Below are 19,552 nucleotides of genomic sequence, written 5' to 3'. Positions count from 1 at the left end.
TGCTTACACTGTTTTTGTGGGAATTGTTCAAAAACAGTAAGTATATGCATTTGAAATGTTTCTCCAATCTTAATTCAGAAAAAGAAATCTGTGCTCCATAATATGGCTTTAGGAAACACTAATAATCCAAAACTGTATTTATTTTACTTGTAATGTGGATGCATGATAGACTTTCTTCACAAGATCAGGGCTATACATAGGCTGGTAGTTTTCAAATATTTTATGTCCATTTGTTTTTTAATTTCATTAGATATTCATTCTGGGATGCAAGCATCTGAACAACTGCTAGATGGCAGCAGAGATTTAGTTTTATGTATCTTTTTGCTGTTATCCACATTTTTACTGCTTAGTTATTGTTGCCCTGAACAATTCATTTCAGACTCACCAAAAACCTTTTAGGGAATAAATGTAAAACATACAGAACAATTTTTTAAAAGAGATCTCAAAGAAGAGATAGTGGCAACTTTTTTTCCTTATCCAATATCATAGGAAATTTCCCAGCTTAAACATATGGAGGGATCAAGTGAAGGAATCGAGCTAACATACTTTAATCTTGCTTTATTTTGGATAGAACAAATCTACTGCAGAATTTCTTAAGGATTAAACAGGACTTACATGAGAGTAAAAGTTATTACATTTGATGAGATTTACTATAAAATATGAATGGATAAAATTGATTTTGTTGAGTTCAGCAAAATCATTGCTGTGTTTCCTTCCTTTTGCGCTGTCTGCTTCCTTGCTTTTGCCTCCATCAGGTTTTCTTCTACTCTTTCAAAATGCAGCTCATATCTTCTATCACATACAGTATCCCATAATTCCCCACTGTTTCTGAAGGTTGGTCTTACCTGAACTGCATGTTTCGAAGAAGGCGTGGGAGGAGTCATACGTGGGTATTACCACAGCACTTTTGCCCTGGAGACTGAGGTAAATCTTGATGCTACACCTCCGTTCCTCCCTCTGACCTCCCAGATTAAAGCGGCCCTTTCGAGGAGGGGGCGGTCATCCATTCTGCAGATTCAAGTGATCCATTTGCGGATCACCCCATCGGCAGTCGCCTCTCCCTTTTTGCGGATGCCTGGGAGCGCGTCACTTCGGACGAGTGGGTCCTCCAGACTGTTAAGCTCGGGTTACAGCTGGAGTTCTGCTCGCATCCCCCAAATAGGTTCCGTACCTTCGCCTCCTCTGCAGATCCGGCCAAACGGGCCCTTAAGGCTAAGGCCATCAAACATCTGTTAGATATCAAGGCCATAGAGAGGGTCCCATAGGGGGAGAGGGGTTCTGGATTCTATTCGAACCTGTTTCTGGTCCCCAAGAGTTCAGGGGAGTGGAGAGCCATCCTGGATCTTAAGCTGCTCAATTCCAGGGTGGTCTACCATAGGTTCAAGATGGCCACCCTGAAGTCCATCTTAGAAGGCATCCGTCAGGGCGACTTCTTGGCCTCTATCGATCTCACGGAGGTCTACCTTCATATTAGAATTGCCCTGAAACATCGTACGTTCCTTAGATTTTCCCATGAGGGCAGTCATTTTCAATATAGGGCCCTCCCCTTTGGGCTGGCTTCAGTCCCCAGGACCTTTACCAAGGTGCTGACCGTGGCCGCAGGTCACCTGCGTTCCTTCCCAGTTCGGCTTTTTTGCTACCTGGATGACATCCTCATCCTAGCCAGGTCCCCAGACACTGCCAGGCAGGACCTGGGGCTCATCATCGACACCCTCAGGTCCCTGGGGTTCTCTATCAACCTAGAGAAGCGCCACCTGGACCCATCTCCAACACCTAGTGTCCATTATAGATTCGGTGTCCAGAAAGGTTTTCCTTTCCCAGGATCGAAGGGACAGCATTGTACAACTGGTTCAGGAGATACGCAAATTACGCTCTGTTCCTGTAGTTCTTCTTTCCAGGCTTCTTGGGAAATTCATTTCTTGTATAGGGATCGTGCCTTGGGCTCGCCTACGTGCCAGGGAGCTTCAGTGGTTCCTGCTTCCATACCAGAGAGCCGGGACGAGCGACGCCAGCTTCAAAGTTCAAGGGTCACCCCAGGTGCTGCTCTCGCTCTGTTGGTGGCTGACCTCTTCAGGGAACCAGCGACATCTCTGGTTGGGGAACTGGGCAGAGAGGCATCTCCAGTCCATCAGAGCGGAGCACATGTCCGGAACAGAGAACCAGCAAGCGGATTGGCTCAGCAGGGAGACGGTCGACAACGGAGAGTGGCAGCTCCATCCCATCATCTTCCTGCAGATCTGCGAGAGGTTCAGGCACTCGACGGTGGATCTCTTCGCAACCCCAACAAATGCCCAGCTGCTGAGATTTGTATCGAGGTTCCCATCCAGGGGAGCCATGGACACAGATGCCCTTCGCTGCAGTTGGCCACCAGGTCTTCTCAACGCCTTTCCTCCCCTTCCCCTCATCCCCGGGGTTCTGAGGAAGTTAGTGTCAGAGGGAGCAGATGATTCTAGTGGCTCCTTTCTGGCCCTGCCGCCCCCTGGCTAGCAGACCTGGTGAAGCTGTCCTCAGGTCCTCACTGGAGGATTCCCCCGGGGGAGGTGTCCATGCATCAGGGGTCTCTGGAGCATCCGGATCCGGAGTGGCTCCATCTGACCGCCTGGCGATTGAGCAGGAACAACTGTGAGGGGCACAATTTTCCGCGAAGGTCATTAAGACCATCGAGGCGTGCAGGAGGTAGTCCACCACTCGCATCTACAACACCTCCTGGGTTGCTTTCGCAGACTGGCGTCAAGCAAGGGACATCGTCCCAGCTTCGGCATCTGTACCCCAGATTCTGGACTTCCTACAGGAAGGTCTGGAGAAAGGTCTGGCCCCCAGCATCCTTAGGAGACAAGTCTCTGCCCTATCCATGGTCCTGGGGTGTGTGTGGATGGTCCGCCTTTGTCTCAACATCCGGTCCTAAGGCGCTTCCTTAAGGGAGTGGCAAATCTGAAGCCCCCAGTGGTCCATCGTTTCCCTACCTGGGACCTACCCACGGTCCTCCAAGCATTGACGGAAGCACCATTCAAACCCTTGAGGGAGGTTTCTCTACAATTCTTGACCCTTAAAGTCATCTTCCTGGTTGCCATCATCTCAGTCAGGAGAGTATCTGAGCTCAACGCTCTTTCCACTAGAGCGGACCTCTGCACCTTTCTGGAGAACCAAGTCATCCTCAGACTGGACCCCGCGTTCATGCCCAAGGTCAATTCTCCCTTTCACAGGGCTTTAGAGATAGTTCTGCCAGACTTCTGTCCGCAGCCCTCCAGGGGAGCCAAGGTTTTCCCGGCCACCATCAGCAGGTGGATCAGAGCGGCCATCTCAAAGGCCTACGAGGCACGGGGACTCCAGATCCCAGAGGGCATCACAGTGCACTCCACCAGAAGTGCGGCCACTTCGGCGACCTGGGCCACCCAGGCTCCCATAGAGGAAATTTGCAGGGCTGCCGCCTGGTCCTCTCCCTCGCCTTTCATCAGGCATTACCATTTAGACGCTTACGCCTTCGCGGAGGCGGCTTTTGGGAGGAGGGTTCTTCAGGGAGTTCTAGACACTCGAGAGGCTCAGGCCCAATGATCCCTCACAGGGACCCTAGCTTTGGTATGTCCCATGTACGACTCCTGTCACGCCTCACTTTGGAAACTGTCAGTTGGTCTTACCTGAACTGCATGTTTCGAAGGGGCCTGAGTCGTTCAGTGGTCAGTCAGGGCCAGGTAGGAAGGATGTGTGCATGTGCTGTCTCTGTCCCTTCCTTCCAGGTGCTCTGCTACGAACAATCAGTTAATCTGGGAGGTCAGAGGGAGGCACGGAGGTGTGGCCTCAAGATTTACCTCAGTCTCCAGGGCAAAAGGGCTGTGATAATACCCACGTATGACTCCTCCCACGCCTTCTTCGAAACATGCAGTTCAGGTAAGACCAACTGACATTTTTTGACAGCCATATATATGTAATTTCAGAAAAAATCATAAAGTATATATGCAGTTGCAGATAAATTAATTTTACAAAAAGGGGACTTATTTTACTGGTAATTTTAATCAATAGTAATTCAGATTATACTGCACTCTTTTTTTTGTCCTCATTTTTAAGTTTGCTATTTTTCTATCTACACACACACACACACACACACACACACACACACACACACACACACACACACACACTAAACATTTTGGTAGGCTGGCAGGTTTTCCTGCATTGTGTCAAACTCAATTGCAGAAAATATGACTTCAGCAACAGAGTAGTCAATGCCTGGAATGCAGTACCCAACTCTGTTGTTACATCTTCAAACCCCCATAACTTTAACCTTAAACTCCCTAGCGTGGACCTTGCCCTTTTCCTAAGAGGTCTGTAAGGGGATGTGCATAAGTGCACCAGTGTGCCTACCATCCCTATCCTATTATCCGCATTTATTCGTATCCATTTCCTGTGTTCATGCCCATGTTTATGCCTGTTATCTTGTTCATGTTGACCAAACAAACAAACAAACAAACAAATAAATGGTGTTAGTAACCTAGATTGACAAGATGAGGAAGCTGGGCATTATAATGATTTTCTAATTTTAATTCTCCCTTTTGTTTGTTTCCAAGGGGCAGATTTATCTTAAATTAATAAAAATCTTTTTTTCCAATAAATATGGAATTTTCTGAAGGAAAGGGATTGAATCACCTTTCCTTTAGCAAGAAAGTTCTGATGTGTTACTCACATGCGTAAAGGTAGAACTATTTTGTCCTTAGTACATTTGTCAGAAACAAATTCTAAAAGAAATTAATTTTTAAAATGTGAGAAATGAAAGTGGGTATAAAGCTGATTCAGTATTCCATAAGTATTTACATTTATATTTTTGTAGGCTCTTTCCTACAGACTTGTTTGAAAGCTTCATAGATGTTGGGCATTATATTCGTGAGATCAGTGCCTATGAAGAGCTAGTATTGAAATTAAATGCGCTACTGGTGGGTAGTATATGTTTTTCTTTATTCAAATGAACTCAGTCCTTGCCAAAATGTTTCAGCTTACTCTGGTTTTTAAATGTCATCTTTGAATAAAATATTGCAAAGTTTTTGAAACAGAACTTTGAAAACTGCTTTTGTACAAGTGATAGCTGTATAATGCTTTGCAGTATGTTTTGTGGCAATCTTAAGACACCATACTTCTTTTCATGTGCTCTAGCTACATGAATTTCTTTTAAGAATGGAATAGTCAAAGAAGTGTTCTTGATTGAGATTAAAAAAAAATGGGTGAAAGTGGTTTTTAAGGGAAAAGTAGGACTTTTATAAATTATAATTGTCTAAAATTACATCAATAAAGTAACTTTTGTAACCAGGAAGAGGAAGTTAAGCAAATCTCTGAAAATATTGAAACTATAAATCAGAATAAAGCACCAATGAAATACATAGGCAATTACGCAGTTTTGGATCATCTTGGCAGTGGAGCATTTGGAAGCGTTTATAAGGTAAAAGTGCCTTTGATTTGTTTTGAATATTGCTTTTCATACTCCTCCTCACACTTGATTGCAGATATATGTTATTTATTTTTATTGGCAAAGGAAACCAATATGTTGATTTGACTTAGCATTATTTGTAAATAGAACATTTCCAGTAAATTCATTGAAACAAAATCTTTCAGGCTTGGACTCCATTAACATTAAAAGTATTTAACATTTTGAGTACTCGCCTATATCTTCAGATTTGTAGCAAATACTATTTTATTAATGTAAACATTTCTAAGATAATATATCTCAAATATTTTAAATAATTTTTACTTAGCTATATAAATAATAATTAGTAGTGCTCACAATGTGACCTGCCCAGTTTCCAGAGATTCTGACTTTCTACTCAAATCTGTTAGGACATTGAAATACTTTTATATCTTCCAAAAATATTTTCATTGCAAAATGGGAAATTGGAAACTACATTGTAATTTCTATCGTATACTATCTGTTCATATCATTTTTTCTTCTTGCTGTAGGTTAGAAAACATAGTGGCCAAAACTTTCTAGCAATGAAAGAGATTAATTTACATAATCCAGCATTTGGAAAAGATAAAAAAGATCGAGAGAGCAGTGTAAAGAACATTGTCTCTGAATTAACCATAATTAAAGAACAGGTAAGACTAAACAAAAATAAGTTTCAGAGAAATTATTGGGAGAAGTCTTTCAATTACAGTTTAGATGCCAGTTAAAGTGAAGTTATTTTAATTACTATGCTACCCTGAGTATGTGTTGGCTACCTACTTTTATTGTCCTGCTTAGGTTTTTCATTGCCTGCTACCTGTACCTATTCATCCCTAGTAAGTTTGTAGGCGACTAGGAAACTGCTATAGTGCACGTTCCTTCTTAACCTGTTGCAAGCCTTGATTGAGCTGTATGATCATTCATACATTTGCAGTTGAAGACTAATCAAGAAAAAAAATTGAAATTAGCAATAAGCTCTAAAAGCATAATAGAGATATTGTAATATTGATGGTATTCTTTTATCTGTTGCTAGTGCAGTTCTTTCAAATAAGCATTAATGCTACCCAAATGTCAAAAGACATTCTAATATTCAAAATCTAACTTGCCATAATTCCCATTCAGAGGAATATCACCGTTAATGTTGTACTGCTTCTAGAATGAGTAGGGTCCATTTTATCTTGGAGGAAGAAGGGTAGAGGGTAGCAATGGGTGTGTTTCACTTACTAAAAGTCTCTTACTTCCAAGCCATTCAGACTGAAATCATTGTACCAATTTGCCACAAAATTTCAATGGTAGAATTGATAAACAGATTAAAGGTAGGCATGAAGGTACTTTGTGCTTCCTTTCAGCCTCTTATTTTTTGAAAAAAAGAAAAGAATATTAGAGTACTGACTCATATCCAGTATATCACAGACTGCCCACATCTAATCTAACATTTGTACATTTTTATTTTAGCTTTATCATCCCAATGTTGTACGATACCACAGAACCTTTTTAGAAAGTAAGTATAAGTCTACAAAGTGACAATCCACAATGTATTACTTTCATATATTATTATTTTTTTAAAGTGAAGTAGGGACTATATCAGAAATGTTTACTTTTGACATCTTCAAGAAGATTATTTTATGTTTTTTGAAAAGTATTAAATTGTTAGTTAAAAGACAAGGGAAGAAAGGGAATGTATTGGAAGCAGAAATTAGAAGTTTGAACAAATAGCATTACGTTAGCTTTAAAAAGACTTTGCTTTTTCAAGAGCTGAGGTTTTTAGATATCGGAGTATCTGTGAGTAGACTTTGCCTTTTGAAGAGCTGAGGTGAATGTATGGGGGAATATATATAGTCCTTGACTAATAACCATTTGTTAAATGACTTTTCAAAGTTATAACAGCACTGAAAAAAGTGACTCATGATCAGTTCTCACACTTAGGACCATCGCAGCATCCCTATACTTACTGATAGTTCCAGCAGCCATGCTCCTTGGATTATTTGCAACTTTTATTATGACAAGCCAAGTCAATGGAAGAAGCCAGATTTGCTTAACAATTGCATAATTCACTTAACAACTGTAGTGATTCTCTTAATACCCATGGCAAGAAAGGTTGTAAAATAGGGCACAACTCATTTAACTGCCTTGTTTAGCAGTGGAAATTTTGGGCTCAATTATAGTCATGTCAAGTTGGATGTTTCAAGAACATAGTGAGCGGGCAGTGATTATATGTGAGTAGAAGTATGATTCTCTATTTTTTCCTTGATGGTTATAATGAGTTTTGGAGATGTTGCTGAAAATTCGCAAAGGTGCTTTTTCAGGAGACTTTCTTATATTTTTCTTTGAAGATGTTTTGTTTCTCATCCAAGAAGCTTATTCAGATCTGACTGGATGGTGGAGAAAGGAGAGATTTATATTCCCTGCAGACAGCTGGTCATTTGCATCATTTTTGAGAGTTGTTAAAGCACGAGGAGGTTTACCTGTGTCCTCAGGATCATCTGAGTAGTGCTAACTGTTCCTTTGGTCTGCAGTTTTTCTGGAAATGCCATATCATTCGAAGGGTGTTCATCACAAATTGCATAGCTAAAAGTCTACAGATATTCGCAGTCATCCAGGTCATGGTTATCCCAAAGGAGTTTTTTCAGGAAGCAACTGGACTTTCTTGTTTTTGTCTTCAAAGAAAAAACAACAAAGTTGAGTTGTCTCCTGAAAAAGCATCTTTGGGACAACCATGACCTGGATGACTGAGAATCTCTACAGACCTGTTGCTGAAAATTGTGTATTTTCAACTATAAGCCAAGTTGAAGAGAATTTTTTTTTGTTTACCTCTATGAATCTGTTCCAACGAACATCATAAAGGATATGCATAACTATTGTCTACAGAAATAAATTATTATTGTTACTATTTATTTCATCATGAATAGATGATAGATTGTATATAGTCATGGAGCTCATAGAAGGAGCACCCCTTGGAGAACATTTTCATTCTTTGAAGGAAAAACAACAGCAATTTACAGAAGAGAGAATATGGAATATATTCATTCAAGTAAGAACCTGAAGTTGCCTTCATTGCTTTCCCCTACATGTTTTCTGGTCATGCAATTAATCAGGAGTCTGAAAAGTTTGAAAACCATGTTAGCGTCATAAAATTATTTTCAAGTTACTCAAAGGAAAGTTTTCCAATAGTCCTTTTATTCTTGTGTTATTTGGACAAAAGGCAAGGCAAGCATGCAATTAAGCTTAATTAATTCCTTTATATACGTACATATACTTGTCTAATTTCAAAGCTATCTTACTATTACAAGTTATGCCCAACAAGGCTAGTCAGGTTACTGTGCCCAACAAGGCTACTCAGGTTCTGTAAGTATTGCTGCCCAACTAGGCTACTCATTCACACAATATTCACATATATTCTCAACACAGGTGATCAGGCTGTATTTGAGTGGGCTGGGAAGCAGACTCAGGGCATCCCATGCTCCAACCAGAGTCGTCTCGAATTTCAGAGTCTGGGTTCATTCCAATTTTCTCTTTATACCCAACTTGTTTACTCAAAATCCCTGTGTATGGTACATCTTGCCCCGTCAGGAACTTTACATCCTTACTGTTTGTTCCAAGACTTCACTACATTCCATACACCCACTAATGCTCTACCTGGTATCACTAACAATAAATCATTCATACACATATTCAGAATCTTTCCTTATCAGTAGTACACACATTCCAGCAATGTCTGTTCCCAGTGAGTTTATGAAAAGGCTAACTATGGTTGTATTACAGGCCTTCCATATTTGTGATATATCCATAACATATAACATAAAATATGTAAGATTATGTAAGAGGGCAAAAAAATAATGTGGCAGCACTTTTTCCGACTAACATATTTTTAAAAGATATGAGCTTATTTGTTAGTTGGAAAAGGTACTGCCTTACTCCTATTTTTTATATACCATAACCTAACATGGTTTTCCATCTGTAGGGATCATATAGTAGATAATATATTGATGTTTATCAAATGGATCTATCATTTTGTCTCCTTGTCCAAATAATTGATGAAGATGTTGAAGATTACTGGGCCTAAAATAGAGCCTTGGGATACTCCACTACAGAGGAAAGTTTCATCCTCTGCAGCTGCTCTGGATACTGTGCTGTCACCCCACTCCGCAAAGCAAAAAATGGGAGTAGTGCACTTTGATCTTCTAATGAACTGTGGTATTATTTTGTTTATTATAGGACACTCACAAATTACCCTTTCAGATGGTTATGCTTCAGAACTTTATTTCCATAATAATAAATTGTTTAATTAGTGCTGGTGTTTCTCTCTTTGTATTGTATTAAGTTTTTTATTATTATTATTATAAAGCTATGTTTAGCTCTTCGGTATTTGCACAAAGAGAAGAGGATTGTCCATAGAGACCTCACGCCAAACAATATCATGCTGGGAGATAAGGATAAAGTAACAATCAGTAAGTTCTATTTTTATGTTCTTATTGACATTTGATAGAAAATAATCAGGATGCTAATAACAATAATAAGCTAGTAATAATACCTATATGTTACATTTACTCTGAAAAATATCTCAGTACAATAAGTGCCACCATTTAGTTGAGGAACATTTCCTCTTTTTAAATATAGTAACGTGTCATTTATGATCTACGAATAATAATATGGCAATATACTGTAGGTATTAACTGCATGGGTTTTTCTTATTTTCTTTTTTTTTTGTTTAGGTTTCTTGAAAAAATGCAGAGTAGTGAGCTATTTCTGTATACATTAAAATATTTTGCTATTTTTAGTGGAGATTCCAGAAAATACAGTATCTATTGAATAAGTAGGTATTTTTTCTATGTGAAATTGTATTTTTCCAGAATTAATGCTGTTATTTACATTTTATGCTGTTTATTCAAAATTGTTTTTGTCTGTTCTTTCTGTTTTTAAATCAGTTGTTTTATATTTTTCCTTCAGAAGGAAACATTTTGCATAATTCTGCTTGCCTACCTACTTATCTATCTATCTACAATATATCTCTCATTATCTCTGTCTCCATCATCTCTATTTAATCTATATCTGTAATCTAAATTACGTTCACACATTGATAAATGAGATAGGAAAGGCATACCTAACTGATCGTATTAGTTATTTGTATATAAGTATAATATGAATAATCTCTGCAGATATTCCATACAGTTATTATCTCCTAAGGATAGTTAACCTTGACTTTTATATTTTTGCACATGGTCGATGTCTTCAACACAATCACGTGTCTTTTATTAATTTTATCAGACTATATGGTATTACAATATAAAATACAAATGAAAATAAAATCAGAAAAAGTGTGAAAGAGGACGTTGGATAAAAAGAAATGGAAAAGAAAAAAGTAGTGACTTCTGGATCCTTTCAGTACAATAAAATACTGAATGCAATTATAATGCCAACTTTTGCTTTGCATTTCAAATAACTAAAGGCTATTTTCTATAGTTAAAAAATCAATCCAGTCCTCAAAATGTAAAATCAAAGCCCCCCCCCTTCTATATGGAGCATAAAATCCAGAAGCAAATTTGACATGGAAATGAAATTGTTCTCTTGGTTTACTATAGTTGGTTTTGCCATCTCTACTAAGTCCACTGTTTTTTCCATCTATTCTTCCATTGTGAGAAATGATAGAGCTTTTCATTTGCCCATATTGAATTTTCCACATATATAAATAGAAATAACTACCGTATTTATCGGCGTATAACACGCACCGGCGTATAACACGCAGTCCCCATTTTAACACAAAAATTTGAGTAAAAATTTTTTTCATTAAAAATAAATGACTTGGAAGCTCGGAACTTAATGTTGGATTAAAATTTATAACATTAGAACATGAATTACTTCCCCACCCTCTTCTGTCACATCATTTTCCCCCCTCTGATCCCCCTGTACCACCTAATCCCCCCCCAGATCCACCTGTACAACCTAATCCCCCTGTACCACATAGTCCTGATACCACCTGTACCATATAACCCCACCCCTTCTGAGAGATAAAATAGTTTTGGAGAATTGTAAAAGCCAAAAAGCAATTTAGATAAGGTTTATAAAAAAATATTTGATTCATTACCACATAGGTGGGTCATCAAGTGTTTGGAAACAACTGGTTTCAGTAAAACATTAGAATGTTTATAGAAAAAAAAACCGTGGAAGGCAGAATTGATGGCAGAAAATGAAAAATATGAGTGTGTCAACATTAAGAGAAAGATAACACACTATCACCCATATTATTTGTCATTGCCATGACCCCACTTTCAATTATTCTAATATAAAAATTTTTAATCCCACAAGAACATTAATGTAATTTTTGCTCAAAATGTTCATTTTTGATCTGCTTCTTTGAAAGATCTGTAATGTGTTTTGCAAATATCCACATATTCGTTAGTAGACAATCATATTACTTTTATTTATTATTTATTTGTCCACTTATTTCAACACAGATGCTCTCTATAGCATGGCCAAACTTACTTATCTTGATTTCAGATCTGGAATTTTTTTTAAACATAGCAATTCCTCCTTCCTTTCTAAGGTATCTGTTTCTTTTGGACTAAATGTATCCTTCACTTTCTATATTCCAGCGATGAGAATCATTCTGCCAGAAGTTTGTCATTCCTATTAAATTATTCTAAGAACACTACTTCATCTTGTTTATTTTCCATACTCTGAGCATTAGTATATGGACAATTAAAGTTACTAATTTTATAACCCAATATTTAACATCTACATGAAACCGCTGGGTGAGATCATTCGGAGGCACGGGATAAGATACCATCAATACGCGGACGATACTCAGTTGTATCTGTCCGCCCCGTGCCAACTCAATGAAGCGGTGGACGTGATGAACCGGGGTCTTGAGGCCGTTATGGACTGGATGAGGGCTAACAAGCTTGTACTCAACCCGGAGAAGACCGAATGGCTGTTGTGTTTTCCTCCCAATAATTCGATCAGTGTTCCATCGCTCAGGCTGGGGGGTCAAATTTTATACCCCTCAGAGAGGGTTCGCAACTTGGGAGTCCTCCTGGATCCACAGCTGACTTTCGACCACCATTTGACGGCTGTGACCAGGGGGGCATTTGCCTAGGTTCGCCTGGTGCGCCAGTTGCGACCCTACCTGAACCGGGAGGCCCTCACAACAGTCACTCGGGCCCTTGTGACCTCTAGGCTGGAATACTGCAATGTGCTCTACATGGGGCTGCCCTTGAAGAGCATCCGGCGACTTCAGCTAGTCCAGAACGCGGCTGCGCGAGTGATTATGGGTGCACCTCGGTTCGCCCACATAACACCTATCCTCCGCGAGCTGCGCTGGCTACCTGTTGATCTCCGGGTGCGCTTCAAGGTGCTACTTGCCACTCATAAAGCCCTCCATGGTAGTGGATCTGCGTACTTGAGAGACCGCCTCCTGCCAATTACCTCCCTGCGACCAATTAGATCGCATAGATTAGGCCTCCTCCGAGTTCCATCTGCCAGTCAGTGCCGACTGGCAACTACACGGAGGAGAGTCTTTTCAGTAGTAGCTCCGACCCTTTGGAACAATCTCCCCGTGGAGATTCGTACCCTCACCACCGTCCAGACCTTCCGCACAGCCCTTAAGACCTGGCTAGCCCGTCAGGCCTGGGGATAAAGCTAATTTGTCCCCACCTGAATGATGAATGAATGTTGCTTACTATTTTACTTCTATGTATTGTTTGTGTCTATTGTTTGTACCCGCCCTTCCTTATTTTATGTAAGCCGCCCTGAGTCCCCTCAGGGAAAAGGGCGGCCTATAAATACTAATAAAATCAAAATCAAAATCAAAAATTCTTGTTAATGCACATAAGCTAAATGGCAAAATAATAATCTTTAAACAACAACTGCAGAGAGAAATAATGAACAATCCAATAGTGGAGGATGTTTATCAATGTTATTTTATCAGGAACATCTTAACTTGCTGAAATTGAACATAAGTACAATTGATACCTTTTAGGATTAGAGAGGTGCTGATTTATCTATTGGTGTCATTTGCTGAGCAACAAATGTATTTAAGAACAAAGTTCCAAAAGGCGTAAGGGAAAAAGAACATTATTTGCTTTCATTGATTCATTGAACCAAGAAACATTTAAAATATAATGCACAAGAATCATGAGGATTTCCAAAATAGCATCCTTATATTATTTCTATTGTTTATTCATGCATTTTCCCCAAAATTAAAACTATTCTGATTATTTTATTAGTTGGCATTATTTGACATTTTCTGAATAAAATACTTGATTAAATATTTAACATTTTAATTATATTTCATTTATTTTCATATTATTATATATAAATTAAAACCAGCCCATATTGAGAAAACATTTAGGAATTATCCAAAACCAGCCTTTTGTTTTGTAATTCTTATTGGTTCTTGACTACCATAAGTATAACCTAAATAAAAATAATCAATGTTATCAAGTTATTCTGATTCTGACAGGCTTTAAATCAAACAGTGTGTTAATTTTCATCTTCTTAGCATTTTAGCTTCTTCTATTTTATCAATTACCTTTTTATGCTGTTTTATTGTTTAATTTTAATTGTACTTGATATCTTGATTGCTTACGTAATCACATTTTAACAAAAAGGAGTAACAATACATTAAATAAATGAAACAACAGGCACACTACCTTCGTGTATTGGGAACTGCATTTATTTATTTTTCAAACTGTGAGAACCGCAGGGGGCATAGAGATAATACACTGATATCATCAGAAACATCAGGGCAGCAATTTTCCACTATTTTTAATCACAGTTTTTATTTGCTTCCACTCAGTTGGGTAAAACTTACTTAAATCTATTGCAAAATTAACATATTTGCAAAGGCAAAGGGAAGTCATATTCCAACAGTGACAGCTGCCAGACTTTTTACTAGCAACTCCATTGATAAGCAATGCAGTTGTTAAAAAAATCACATGACCATCCTGCTTAGCGACAGCAGCACTGGCAATCCCAGTTCCTGTCACTGAATGGATCCTGTATGGTCATTAGGTGAGGACCCAGTCAAATCCAAATCATACTTGCGTAAAGGACTGCCTCCCTTTCAGCTGCCCCCATCCACCTAGCTCTACTCCATCTCTGTCCTTTTGGCCAGCCACCTACCTGCTACTATCATTGCTCTGCCACCCAACTTTGTTTGCTACGGTGCTTGTCATACCACACCTCACTCCATCTTTTTCCAAGCTGGTGCAGCTGGTCCCTTTTCTCTCTTGTGTCAGCTGGGGCTTCTCTGTCCCCCGACCAACACCAACTACGACCTACCGGAGAGATAGGAGGAGAACTACCATAAAATGGTGCCTCCCACTCCGACCTCCTCCAGACGTCGCAGAAGGATTCCATGGTCGATGGTATCGAAAGCCGCTGAGAGGTCAAGAAGCACCAGGATAGAGGAATGTCCTCTATCCCTTGCCCGCCAGAGATCATTGGTCAGTGCGACCAAAGCAGTTTCTGTGCTGTACCCAGGCCTGAAACCAGCGCCACCACCTTCTCAACAGCCTTCCCCAAAAAAGGGAGGTTGGAGACTGGACGGTAGTTTTTCAGGACAGCTGGATCCAGGGAAGGCTTCTTGATGAGGGGCCTCACCTCCGCTTCCTTTAATGGTTGCAGGAAAGATTCCTGCAAAGAAGTGTTGGTGATCGCCTGGAGCCAGCCGCGTGTCACCTCCCTGCTGGTCGAAACCAGCCAGGAGGGGCACGGGTCCAGTAAACAGGTGGAGGCGCTCATCGCTTCCATGGCCTTGTCCACTTCCTCAGGGGTGACAAAATCGAACTCATCCCAGGAAAACCGACTTAGACTTGCCCTCGGCACCTTGGCTGGTATTGCCCAAGCAGAGTCTAGGGCTGTCCGAGACTGAGTGATTTTGTCCAACAGAAACTGAACAAATTCCTCAGCTCTTCCCTGCAGGGTTTCCCCCACCGCCTCACCTTTCAAGAGGGAGCGGGTCACCCTGAACAGGGCGGCTGGGCAAGATTCCGCGGACACAATAAGAGTAGAAAAATGAGTGCATTTTGCTGCCCATATCGCCACTAAGTAAGTCCTAATAAAGGCTCTTAGTAGTGTCCGATCAGATTCAGAGTTACTAGTCCTCTAACGTCGCTCTAAGCGTCTCTTTTGGTGCTTCATCTCCCGGAGTTCCTCGGTAAACCAAGGTGCCCTGCTGGATCCACTGCTGGGGAGAGGCTTCAAAGGCGCAATCCGATCTAGTGCCTCAGTCACCTCAGCATTCCAAGCAGCGACTAAGGATTCAGTCGGGTTGCGGGCAAGGGCGTCAGGTATCTCTCCAAGCTCCCTCTGAAATCCCATCAGGTCCATCAGGCGCCTGGGGTGGAACCACTTAATCGGCTCCACCTCCCTGCAGTGGGGGAGTAGTGTCCTGAAATCAAGCCTCAGCAAGGAGTGATCAGACCATGACAAGGGCGAGAGCTCTATTCCCCTTAATTCCAGATCACGTCTCCACTGCCCGGAGAGAAATACAAGGTCGAGTGTGTGTCCCGCTCTATGAGTTGGGCCCTGAACTATTTGGGTCAAGTCCATGGTTGTCATGGACAACCATTTGAAATGGTATAGGGCAGTGATGGTGAACCTTTTTTTATGGTGTGTCAGAATTGCGTGCACGTGCACTACCGCACCCCCCTCACATGCCCACTCAATTCACCACCCAACTGCGCATGCGCATGTACCTTCTCCCAGGCTTCGGAGGCTTTCCTGAAGCCTGGGGAGGGCAAAAAGTCAGAAATGGGTAGTTTCTGAACTTCCGGTTGGCCTGTTTTTGCTCTTTCCAGCGTTCGGAGGCTTTCCTGAAGCCATTTCCAGATTCTGGAAGGCCTCTGAAGGCTGTTTTTGCTTCAGGAGGTTGTGAGCCTCGGGGCTCCCGGGCAGCCTATGTGCACAGAGTGCTGGGCTGGCTCCAGTTGCAAAATGTCAGAAAATTCCCCAATTTGCAAGGTGTCTCCCAAAGTCCTCGGCTTTTAAAAGAAGCGGGCGCTTCTTCTAAAAGCCGAGGGCCCGGCTCCTCTTCCTTCCTCGGCTGTTGGAAGAGCACTGCACCCATTTCATTCTCTTTGAGAACCACGTTGCTTGCCACAGCGTGAGGCGAGCGCTGCTGGGGAAAAATCAGCAGGACAGGGAGAAGAAAACAAACTTCTGCTAGGGATGGCCTTCTCCCTCTCCTCCTGATTACTCCCCGGCAGTGTTTGCCTCGCACAGCAGCAAGTGGTATGTGTGTGTGTGTGTAAGGGGATGGATGGGACCAATCAGTTGGGAGGCTGGCAAAGAAGCCTTGGTTTCCCCACTGCCGTGGCTCTCGAAGGAAGGAGGCAGGGATGCTGGCTGGCGCTTGCTTCCCTTACTGTTTGCTGCTGTCCCTGCAGAACAGAGCATTACCGCCCATTCCCCACTGGCTGCAGTCCAGGTCCCACCTGCCTTGCTTAGCTGGCTGGCTGGCCGGGGAAGCGGTGAGGGAGTGAGCGGTGATGAGCTGTAAGGGAAGTGAGCGCCAGCCAGTATCTGCCAGGGAGAAATCAGGGGAAGAGGGAGAAAGCCGAGGTTCTGCTAATGACAGCCTTCTCCCTCTTCTGATTTCTTCCTGGCAGCCCTTGGTTCACGCCACGGCAAGCACAGTGTGTGTGTAACAGGGCCTGGATGGGACCGATCAACTGGGGAAACCAAGGGTTCTTCTCCACAGTCTGGAGTGCCTGGCCAGATTGGGCGCCCCAGAAAAGCAGCGGCAGCCATGGTGAAGGGCAGGAGCAACTGGCCAGCCACTGCAGCTGCTCCCATGTCAGTGCCGCGGGCTGGAGCTGTGCAAGTAGGCTGCTCTGTTGGGGAGGGAGGGAAGCCCTTGCCCGTCCTTGCTGCTGCCTCCCCTTGACCCTGGCAGCTGTCACAGTGCCACTTCTGGCTGATGTGGGAGTGGCTTCAGGGGCCAGCCGACCGCTCCTGCTATTCCCCTTGTGGCTGCCGCTGCCACTGCTTTTATCCAGAAGGAGCCCAAACTGGCCAGGCACTTTGGACCGCAGATGAGCCACTGGCTGGAGGGCTGGGGCCACACAAGAAGCTCGCTTGTGCATGGAGAGAGGGAAGCCCCAACCACAGCTCTGCTCTGCTAAGAAGTGATGACCAGGAGTTCCTCTCCACGTCTTTTGGTATGTGCGGCCGTTGCTCTTCCTCTTTTTGTGTGTGTGTATACCCGCCAGGAACCAGATCACCAAATGGCCGACACGCATGTGCACCCGGGAAACAAAAAGATCATTTTCCTGGCGTGCACACGTGCACTAGGCGGCTCCTCTTCTGCTTTCTGGCATGCCAATGTGCCTGAAGAGCAGCTGGCTGCTGCACCCGAACCCGGAAGAGCAACTGGTGATGGCTCCATATGCCAGGAGAAATGGCTCTGCGTACCACTTCTAGCACACGTGCCATAGGTTCGCCATCACGGGTATAGGGTTTCCTGCCTAGGGGTTGGACAAGAAGACCTCCAAAGTCCCTTCCAACTCTGCTATTGTACTGTATAAAGACAAGTAGTAGGCTTCCTTTGTTACCAACAACCCTAGAGAGAAACCTTCTAGTTTCAGTTTTGTATCCATTTTAGAAATCATTTTTTTTCTTGAGAATTGCCATTCTTACACTTATAGTTATTACAATATTTACAGTTGTTACATCCATACAATTGCATTCTACCAGATTTTTTAGGTGAAAATTATGCAGTATTGAACATAATTTTCAAGATTCTCCAGGGATTGGGGGGGGGTATGGATGGGATATTTTCCAGTCCTGATTGGTCTGGAGACTGAGTGGAATTTGTTGGCCACACCTCTCACTCCTTCCCTTGGCCCTCAGTTTTCCTCTCAGTCTGGTCCAAAGGAGAGTAAAATTCCTTGGCTCTTTACTAAGATTGAGGAAATCATAGTGAATTTGACTAAATTGGCTATCCTAAATTCCAAAACTTGAGGCTGATCTCTGGACACGTATAGGGGCCACGTGGAGCCAGGACAATCCCTGTCCATCAAGGGTTGCTTGGCTCCTTCCCGAGCTTTGCAGAGAGAGGCTTCCCCTCTCTCGACAGCAGCCTGTGAGTGGGTTTTGTGCCACTTTTGGAGTGCACAGCCACCTTGGTAAGAAGCAGCGAAGTGGCATCCTTTGAGGAAGCGGCGAAGCGGAGCCCTTTGAAGAGGCGGTGAAGCTGTAGCCATTAGGCAGCGAGATCGGATGGCAGCCATTTTGACATCACCACAAGGCACTTGCTCGGCAGACGAGATGCTGCATTGCCACAGGGGCCACTCAAGATGCTCTGCGTGGACACAATCACCCCAATTTGAAATCGGTCAGGTAATCGGAGTGGCTGGAGCAGCAGAGGTCAACAAGCAGCAGTGTGTGAATGGCCTGTAGCACATTTTAACGTGGCTGGAGCAGCAGAGGTCAACAAGCAGCAGTGTGTGAATGGCCTGTAGCACATTTTAACATGGTGGCTGCCAGAAATGAGCTTGTGGATCCAGCAGAGGTAGATTTGGCTCAAGGGGTGGTAGATGATAGTGCCAGGCCCAACACCAGGGCTAAGGCTGGCAAGGTCTCGGCTGCCCAATGTCCCCCCAGGGCCATGGTCAGGAATGAGCAACATAGACAGCGGGCCCTGGAAAAGAGGGTGGCCTGGACGCAGAGAGAAAGGGAGGCTCAGAGTATGAGGCCCAGCCCTCTGCATAGGTCTCGTTCTCGTTCAGTCCTTTCCCCCCCCCTCCGCTGTCACCAACCAGACCTCATAGGTATTCCAGACATGAGATTTCTCCCTTTCCATCTGTGTTCCCCAGGGCAATTAGAGATGTTATGGGGGATCCCCTGGAAGGTACTGTACCTCCCGCGATTACCTTCCCTCCAGGACAGTCCTGGCCTCTCAGGAGCTTGAGTTGCAGGAGGAGATGGATCCTTATGCAGATCCAGCTGCCCTGGATAATCTTCCCAACAGCCTGCGCAGGCTTATCGTCTTGGCTATATCTCAGGGTATTGCCTCTGGACTAAAAAAACAGGGTGACAAGGCCCATGGGGGCCATGGCCCATGAGGGTACTAGGCAACTACTCCCAGAAGAGGGCACTGCATCAGGAGGAGTACAGGCCAACCTC

The 19,552-nt window shown here is 42.9% G+C and overlaps 1 protein-coding gene across 2 annotated transcripts in view; it reads left to right on the top strand.

Annotated features, from left to right (window-relative positions):
• Positions 1–19,552, top strand: part of NEK10 (NIMA related kinase 10) — a 163,793-nt gene that overhangs the window by 44,267 nt on the left and 99,974 nt on the right. For both annotated transcript variants that reach the window (XM_087712881.1, XM_087712882.1), the window contains exons 18-23: positions 4,823–4,925; positions 5,297–5,425; positions 5,941–6,078; positions 6,881–6,926; positions 8,335–8,456; positions 9,771–9,873. In XM_087712881.1, coding sequence (XP_087569007.1) covers positions 4,823–4,925; positions 5,297–5,425; positions 5,941–6,078; positions 6,881–6,926; positions 8,335–8,456; positions 9,771–9,873 — 641 coding nt within the window. The remainder of the gene's footprint in view (positions 1–4,822; positions 4,926–5,296; positions 5,426–5,940; positions 6,079–6,880; positions 6,927–8,334; positions 8,457–9,770; positions 9,874–19,552) is intronic.

Source organism: Thamnophis sirtalis, unplaced genomic scaffold (genome assembly GCF_051295495.1).
Source record: "Thamnophis sirtalis isolate CommonGarterSnake01/CBP01778 unplaced genomic scaffold, rThaSir2_p1.2 scaffold_4, whole genome shotgun sequence".
In the NCBI taxonomy this organism is placed as follows: Eukaryota; Metazoa; Chordata; class Lepidosauria; order Squamata; family Natricidae; genus Thamnophis; species Thamnophis sirtalis.
Note: the sequence above shows the minus strand (reverse complement) of the source record. Positions and strands in the feature narration are given on the sequence as shown.